The 9,320-nt window shown below is 47.5% G+C and overlaps 1 protein-coding gene across 1 annotated transcript in view; it reads left to right on the top strand.

The window, feature by feature from the left end:
- The window catches only part of LOC106810915, a 14,406-nt gene that overhangs the window by 3,565 nt on the left and 1,521 nt on the right, over positions 1 to 9,320 (top strand). Inside the window, exons 2-4 of the mRNA XM_014814390.1 lie at positions 4,481 to 4,520; positions 4,830 to 6,210; positions 6,412 to 7,322. Of these exons, the coding sequence (XP_014669876.1) occupies positions 4,494 to 4,520; positions 4,830 to 6,210; positions 6,412 to 7,322 (2,319 nt within the window). The 5' untranslated portion in view covers positions 4,481 to 4,493. The remainder of the gene's footprint in view (positions 1 to 4,480; positions 4,521 to 4,829; positions 6,211 to 6,411; positions 7,323 to 9,320) is intronic.

The raw sequence follows: 9,320 nt of genomic DNA, 5'->3' as shown, positions 1-9,320 counted from the left end.
AATCTCGATGACACTGCGATCTATACATACCGGCGCTGTAGCAAAGACGATTCTTAAAGCTGATCCAACTCTACGAAAATGATATTTTTGAGATTATAGTTATCTAATATGATATATTCTAGTTCAGATATGCTTTCAATCAGTTCCGTGTTGTACTTTATCGCATTGAAAACATCGACAGAAAATTCCAAGTGAGATCTAAAATAATTCGTTGTGGCATACGGAACCCGTTCAAACGAAGTTTCTGCTTCTGATCGGCGGCAGCGACCAGATAATAGCTATAATAGCTGTAGTAACGCAGAAACTAAACGCAGAAACTAAACGCAGAAACTAGCTGTAGTAAGCAGTAGATGCAGAAACGCGGATTGTGTGATTATGAACCGGTTTGCCGAGTGTTTTCTGGCGCCAAGACGTACTTAGGCCTACATTTTGTTCTACGGTTATCCGATTGAAACAATATTGTTTAAAAATCGCAGCTGAAATGTAAGGTAATGCGCGAATTTGATCCGTTCGACTTGAGTTGTCACGTAACAGACATCTGGTGCGTGTATGACACCATGTATCTCAACAATTTGGGCTTTTACGTTGTTTGAAGGCGTTAGGAGTTGATGCCGCTTTAGGATTCCGATGTTGAATGGGAATATCATATAAGGAATTAATACTATTAGTTCTTAGTTCAATAAATACCTCTGTCTGAACTAACGAACACAGCGCGTATATACACTCTCCGTAGTGGACCGAATTTAGACTTACGCGAATATCACATGGCGGTATTCTTTACTAATGTAAAACACATTCGAAATCAGAGTGAAGCCAGTGATGTCTTATTAGACGTCACGAATGCCATGATTTGCTTTGCTAGAATAGAGTTCCTGCCATGCCATATTTTTGGGGATTTCAATAATGTGTGTGTGGAGCATGTGTAGTGGCACCGTTTGCACTGCTTTGACTCCAGTCATATTTCCTCGTGCTTAGATACGCAACTATAGCACAGCATGCGTCAAAGAGTCACTGATGCGGGACAAAATGAATCTATTGCAGAAGCTCGGTCAGGAAAACGTGCGATAGAATAATAAGAAAAAGAGTGCGGAAACGTGCGGAGACAACGCGAGAATGAAAAAAAATGATACAGAGATAAGGAATGGGAGAAAGGGGACGGCGAGTAAGCAAGAGAGAGCAGAGAGGGAGGGTAGGAGACCTATACCTCTCCTTTCTCTCCCGCACCCTTTCCTATACTCACTCTACGACCCCATCTTTCATTCTTTCTATACCCTTCATCTGCCTCTGTCTCAGTCTCCGCCTGTAACTGTCTCTATCTCTGTCTCTGTCTATGTCTCTGTCTCTACCCCCTCTGTCCCTGTCGTCGTCTCTGTCTCTGCCGCCGGTCATGCCTTCGTCGCTGCTTTGGCCTCACCAAAACATCGTTCACTGGTTGGTAGTAGTCCACACCTTATTAAAATATGTGATTACCTTACGATATTACCTTAAAATAGAACTAGGCACGAGCTAAGTGTACTTCTATAGTAACGCACTATACACATTGATACGCATATATACATGTTTATTACTATTTATCTTATGTAGTATAAATTCACGTTAGGTAGTTCCCCGAAAGATCGGACTATTAAGAATGTTCGTCGACACACTGCTAATATATAGATCACGGAGGTCATAGAGATTGCCACTAAAAATGTTGGTTAGCATACTTCTAACATGTAAGGGACATGACGCTGAGATGGCCATGCTATGACAGGAATAAACATTGACAACGACACGCGATATACGAAGACTAGTGAGAGCACGTTATATTGAACGACGACACATACTATTTCCCCATCTACTTGTTTTGCACAGTCATGGGCATTCCTTCTTGATGTGCATCGCGACGTAAATATTCGGCGAGGTGATGAAAATCGCGTTTCCTGATCAAGATTATGATCATGAATGTCTAGGTCACGGTTTACTTCTTTTACGCCAGCTGGCGCAAAGTTTAATGCCAACATCGTTGTATAGTGTACTGTATATCGTGTAATGTATATATATCGTATTATGTTGATACATACTCAACTAATTTGAGTATAATTTACAAGTAGTCATCGATCGTCGATCACCAATCGTCATCCAGTTTTGCATAACTACAGAAATATAGATGATCTGTAATCAGAATGATTATTGTAAGTGAGATTGTATGACAAGCCTAATAATGATGAGAACCCCCAGATCAGTGGGCATTATACCGAGATAGCGGCGGGCTTGTATATTAGGTGCACCGCATGCAGGCTTGCTATCGGTACCCATCGTAGACGAACTTTGGGTCACGCGTCTAGGCCTTATATAATAATAATCATCATACATAATAAAATATAATACATAATAATAATAATAATAATAAGTAATAAGATATAGATAAGAAATGCTATCGCTGCCTCTTTTCTAAAATGCTAAAGTGCCTGTCTTTTCTCATCCACCCTCACTCAGCTCACCCTGTCCCTCTTCCTCTCCTTCGCGCCCTCTAACACTACTTGCTCGCTCCCCCTGCGCATTCTTGCTCGTCTCCCATTGTCTCTGTTACGCTCTATCTCAGAGACTCTTCTTTCGTGCCACTTCTCATTCCTGCGAGATGCTTTCCCCTTCGCCAGAGGAAGGGAACGTAGAGGCAAAATCGAAAGTAAGACAGAGAGGATAATAAGAAGAAGACAATGAGTGAGATGTAGAGGAAGAGTGATAGCGAAGCGCGGAGATACTGATTAAAAACAAAGCCTTCATGTTTTATTATTATTATTGTTAATTTTATTGTTAATAATAATGTATCGCTATTAATGATTACTATCTAATATTATTATTATTATTATTATATTATTATTATAGTAGTAGAGTAGTAGTAGTAAGTAGTAAGTATAGTAGTAGGAATAGTAGTAGTAGTAGTAGTAGTAAGGTAAGTAGTTAGTATGTAGTAGTAAGTAGTAGTATAGGTATAGTAGATATATGTTGTAGTCAGTCCGTCTACAGAGTGCCGACGAGTCCGTCCCACCGATCCGAGTCTCGAGTCCCGAGTCCGCACCGCCCGCGAGTCAGCGAGTCCCGAGTCGAGTCCGAAGTCCGAGTCCGCGCCACCCGAGTCCGTAGTCCAACCACCCGAGTCCGAGTCCGAGTCCCGAGTCGAGTCCAGTTTCTGATAAAAAAAAGGGGGGCAAAGACCGCACACAGGCCACTCACTTCTATGTATGTGTTTGTTCAAAAAGGGGGGGGTGTTTCCGTCTCCTGGATCTGTCACTTGTTCATAAAATAGAAAGTACATAAAACTTGCATAAGTCGACACTTTTGGGACCGCAGCATATTGCTGTCCAAGCCGTCAGTACGACGATTGATTAAGCCGCGGCGCCTGTGGTACATTATTGGCCCGGTGGTTGAATACGAATGATGCGCGTGAACTCGCCCACGCGCGATTTTAAACGGCGACCAAAACAGCATCTTGACACTTGTATTTAGAGGCCTCGAGCGGCTCGCTCGACCCGAGTCCTTCGAGTCCGGGAGGCTCGAGTCCGAGCCGAGTCCGAGTCATTGCCACTCCGAGCGAGAACGCAGACCGGGGAGACCAGCAATGAACACTGGTAGTAGTAGTAGTAAGTAGTATAGTTAGTAGTAGTATAGTAGTAGTAGAAGTAATAGTGTAAAGTAGTAGTAGGCTTATATATATATAATAGTATATATAGATAGAAATTCGGAGATTATTGCAGTTATCAATCCAAAAGCTTATGCATTAAGATCCAGGCTAATATTTAGAATTTGATAAGCATGGATAATCCGTCATACGCGAGCACGAAAAACGATATCATATATCATATATACATATATACATACATATGACCACGCGCAGCGCCCTTTAGATCAACAAGCAAAGGCTGTGTCCACGCAATTTGTATCATGTCTTTCTGGATACAAGGGTATTAGGAATAAATAGAAGCAAACCTGTTAGTTAACTGCACCGACCACCACGGTTGTAAATAGCTTATAGTATACTATATATATAATATATATATATAATATATATATATTAAAATTTTATATTAGTATATATGTTACAGTACTGGATTCTTGTATTCCGTAGCTAGCTGATCATAATATAACTCATGGAAAAACCCATTTTCTTCTTAATCGTTGTGTGATTTTTCACCTAAATTATGCGTAATATCGATACGTGTGCAAGATTGAAATGAGCAAAGTGCGTGCGTGTGTGCGTGCGTATGTAGGTGCGCGCGTACGTGCGTGCATGTGTGTGTGTGTGTGTGTGTGTGCGTGCATGTGTGGGTGTGTGTGGGTGCGTGGGTGTGTGGGTGTGTGGCTGTGTGGGTGCGTGACTGTGAGGGAACCTAGTGCTCGCTGTTATTAGCTGTCGGTGTGCACCAAGGTCACTAAATTGTGACGATGCACCTTTGCCGTTCTCGGCACCTTGTCTAATCTCTGATATGGATCTTTTCAGGAAACCACAAAACATGGGCGCTATCTATATGCTACTTCTGGTAAGCTGAATTATCGCGAGATCTATATAGATGTTGGCGTTTGAGCATGAATAGGTCGGATATAACCGGTGACAGGAGCAGCTTTCCACCTTCTTGTTTTATTTTTATATATACGAACTATTTATTTTTATTTTTATATATACGAACTCTTTTTATATAACTGATGCTAGGCGATGTGAACAACTGATGACTATGTCGATAATGAATGCCAAAATATTCTCGTTTATCTCAACTAAAGAAAAAAACGATCGAAAAAATAGCTCATTCTAGAAGTTAACATGCGCTAATAATATGCGTTTTTGTTTTCAGCTAACGCTAGCAGCAACTTATCAAGAAGTGATATCTATGGGGGAAGGACCTAGATTTTGGAATAATTTTCGTCCAGCTGGACGCTCCTGGCGGCCGTATGACGAACCACCTTTCACGCAGGGAGTTCGACCCGGTAACGTCCCCGTAAACGACGGTTCGAATTTTGGCAGCGATTCTCATCTTCAGCCATACGGGGACTATGGAAGCCAGCTGAATAATCCCTCCCCACAGAGAAACAATAACAAGCCGCAGAACTACGATCCTTACACGGGTTTCACAAGCGTCCCCGCTCGCAGGAGTCCGTTCCGGAAAGACCGGTCCACCAGAAGGTCGACCCGTAGAGAGGACAACCGCAATAGCAGACAGACGCAGCCGCATCCTATCCCACAGATCGGGCAGGACTTCATCGCACCAGGTATCACGTACGAAATCGGCGGGAAGCGGTTCGACACCTCTCTGCTGCCGCGCTCGAACGCTGTGAGAAGGAGCGGCGCACTGCCGCACACGAAAGTGCTTGGCGTCGCAGCGACGATGCGAGAGCCGAAGCTGATGAAGATGGACACGAGCGTGATATCTCCCGTGCGTGAGGCGCTGCCTCGCAGCTACAAGTTCCAGATCAGCAACGTCGATGAGAAGGCAATGAGGGAGGGAGAAGCACCCAGGCCCCCGATGACACCGCGCGGCGTCTACGACCCCTACGCTCGTACCCCCGCTCCAAGGACAACGCCGATCCCGTTTGGACCAACTTACAACCCGTGGACGACGACGGTGACGACGACGGCGACACCGACAACGATGCCATCCACGGTTCCAATTGCCGCACCTGACGCCTACCCACCGATCGGTCAGCAGCCTGCGGTCGCTTCACCGATGCATGTATCTCGCGTGATATTCGACATCAACTCTGCAATCGCGGACGCAGCAGGAGATGGCGGGCAGCGCGGCTATCGCTCCTGGACGCAGCCAGCGACTACGCCACGCACTCATAGCTACTTCCACGACATCCCGTCGTTTTTAACGCAGTCGAATGAAGGCACGATGGATAGCAACTACGGAGAGTCTGCACGCGGGGACACTTCGCCAGCCAGGTGGCAGTCCCCCTACGATTCCGAGGCCCAGCCTACGACCACGCCGCCCACGCACAGCTACTTCCACTACGTGCCGCAATTCGTTCCGCCGCCGAGTCCGGTGCACAACTTCCGACAGCATCGCGTTCCGTCGACCAGCTTTGGAAGGTCTCTAGTCTGGTCAGGTCGAGGCAGTGAGGCACAGACCCCTCCGGCGTCTGCCTCATCCGACGTCTTAGACAAGTACGCTGTTCCGCTTGAGGACATTGTGCAGGACGGTCGGCTACATGTGCGGCTGAACCCACAGGCGCGAGGTCCGACTCTATTGCTGCAGGGGTACAGGGGAGCGTCGCCTCCGGTTTCACAACTTAGTGGACGTCGGGCAGACGGCGGTCAAACAGCAGACAGTCAGATATATGTTCAAGGTTTTCCGCAGCAGCAGCAGCAGCAGCAGCAGCAGCAGCAGCAACAACAACAACAACGGCAAGTACAGCGATACCAAGTTTTACAACAAGGCGATCAGAGGGTAGCAGTGCCAATTCAGAGTGTATTTCAGCCCGCGTCACCGTCTTATGGCAAATACGTAGTGCAGCAGGAGGCACCTCCAAAGAACAGCCGAGCGCAGGTACAGCCAACGGCTTACAAACAAGTGCAAGATGGCGCCGCACAACGCACGATGCTGCTGCTGGCGCCACCGGCTGCGGTACCATCGACATCAGAATCTCCGCAGATGGTCGACCTTAGCAACCTCGCTGCTTACGTAGCAGCCGAACTAGATAAATCGGACAGCAAGGACGACAGGCATGGCGGGGCTGAGAGTCGAGGTGCGCGTACGGGAGAGCACGTTACGCTGGCGCACCCGCAGCGCGAGACTGCGCTAGCTGACGACGAGGGCTCGAAATTCATGCGGATGTTGAAACGGATGCGTCGTCACCGTCGAGTGCAGAAAGCCGAGAGACCTGTAACCATTACTGATCGGGGAAACGACGAGACTGCATCGTATAGGCTGTCTCTTGAAGACGAACAGTTAAAATCTGATATGTACCAACCATGGACGGGATTCGGTTTTGGTAGACAGGAGCCAAAATCCAAAATATTCCAGCCTAATTCCAATCGGGGTTATGGTCGACAACAGCCGGAATCCAATACATTTCAGGATGAATTCAATCGGGGGTATGGTCGACAGCAGCAGGAATCCAACCCATTCCAGGATGAATCCAATCGGGGTTATGGTCGACAGCAGCAGGAATCCAATACATTCCGGGATGAATCCAATCGGGGTCATGGTCGACAGCAGCAGGAATCCAATACATTCCGGGATGAATCCAATCGGGGTTATGGTCGACAGCAGCAGGAATCCAATCCATTCCGGGATGAATCCAATCGGGGTTATGGTCGACAGCAGCAGGAATCCAATCCATTCCGGGCGGTCGAGAACCTTAACCCCTGACTTCGCGATTTATCCCGGAATGTTATGGGAATTCCTGCTGCTGTCGACCAAGGAGACGTCTGATTGCCTTCCAATCGCCTGGAATGTATTTGAGCTCCTTGCTGCCCAGTCGACCATAGTACCCCGATGTGTGGAATTCATACCCGGAGATGAGTGATTGGATTGCCTGCTCGGCCATATAGATTCCGACCCAATTGACCCCGATTGGGAGTCATCCCGGAATGTATTGATTCCCTCGCTGCTGTCGACAAATGCACCACGTCTTTGATGTGTGGATTCCCAATACCGGGACGTGTATTGTAGATTCCTGCTGCCGTCGACCATCGAACCTCGCGCACATAGAATGGTCATATTCCGGAATGGATTGGATTCCTCCTCGCGCTCGGTGGACCATAACCGATTGGATTTATCCCGGGAATGTATTGGATCCTGGCTGCCGTCGACCATGACCCGCTGATTGGATTCATCGCGGAATGGATTTGGATTTTCTGCTGCTGTCGACCAAATAACCCTGTATTTGGATTTATTCCCGGAATGTATTGGATTCGCTGCTGCTGTCAGCCATGAACGCTGATATGGATTTCATCCTGGCGAAATTATGGGATTCCTGCTGCTGTCGACAAATAACCCGGCGTGATTGATTCATCTGGAATGGGTTTGTGATTCTCTGATGAGCTGTCGACCACGAATCCTTCAGGATATGGATTCATCCTGGAGTGTATTTGGATTCCCTTGCTAGACCCGGCGCGACAGGCATGCGCAGGCTGCACAGCGACCCAACGCCTGTGATGGTCATGGATTTCATCCGAATGTATTATGGATTCCTGCTGCTGTCGACCATGACCCCGGATTGGATATTCATCCACGAGGAAATTGTATTGGCTTCCTCTGCGTCATGACCGGTAATATATAGACCCTGCTTAATGGAATCATCCCTGGAAATGTTATTGGATTCCGCCTAACGCGTCGTGCCATTAACCGCCCCTGAGATTGGAATTCATCACCGGAATGGATTGGATTCCTGCTGCTGTGTCAGGACATGACCCATGATTGAGGATTCATCCGGCGGAATGTATTGGATTCCTGTCTGCGCTGTCGACCATCGACCCTGATTGATTCATGCCCGGAATGTATTGGATTCCTGCTGCTGTCGTACCATAACCCCGGATGGATTCATCGCTGGAATGTATTGGATTCCTGCTGGCTGTCGACATACCCCCGATTGATTCATCCTGGATGTATTGAGATTCCTGCTGCCCGCGCGACGGGCTGATCCCACCCGCAGCTATGCACTATTATGGCGAATGGCGCGCAGCAACGCTCCCGTCCCCGCCCCTTTGGTCGCGTTGACTGGCAATAGAATTCCTTCGGCGTTTTATACCTTTCGACTGAAAGCCGCGGGCAGCGCTGACAGCAGCTGTGTCATGTAAAATCTGATATATCAAATTCACCCTCGCTCTCAGCATCGCGCAGACCGGACGCGATTCGCGGAATCAGCTATGGGCTACATGGTATGGGCGAATGGCGCTGGCAACGTTGGGTCCGACGTTGACTGGCAATAGACGATTTCCTTCGGCCCGTCTTTATACGTTTCGCACTGACAGCGCGGGCACTTGACACAGGTGTGCATGGGTAACATCATGTATACCAAATATTCACTTCGCTCTCAGCATCGCGCGCGATTCGCCGAATCCCAGCTATGCTAATGTAATGGGAGCTGAATGCAGCGTGGCAACGTTGGTCGCGTTTCGACTTGGGCAAGTGGAAAATTTCCTTCGGCTTTTTATACGTTTCGACTCGAAGCCGGGCAGGCTACAGCACTGTGTGCAGGTAAAATCTGATATAAAATATTCACTCGCCTCTCAGCATCGCGCGACAATTCCCTCGAATCCAGCTATGCTAAAGTATGAACCGAATGGCGCTTGCAACGTCTGGTCGACGTTTGTCTGCAATCAGAATGCCTTCGGCCGTTTT

This window comes from Priapulus caudatus, unplaced genomic scaffold (genome assembly GCF_000485595.1).
Source record: "Priapulus caudatus unplaced genomic scaffold, Priapulus_caudatus-5.0.1 Scaffold486, whole genome shotgun sequence".
NCBI classification, from domain to species: Eukaryota; Metazoa; Priapulida; class Priapulimorpha; order Priapulimorphida; family Priapulidae; genus Priapulus; species Priapulus caudatus.
This window is presented reverse-complemented; position numbering and strand designations above follow the sequence as displayed.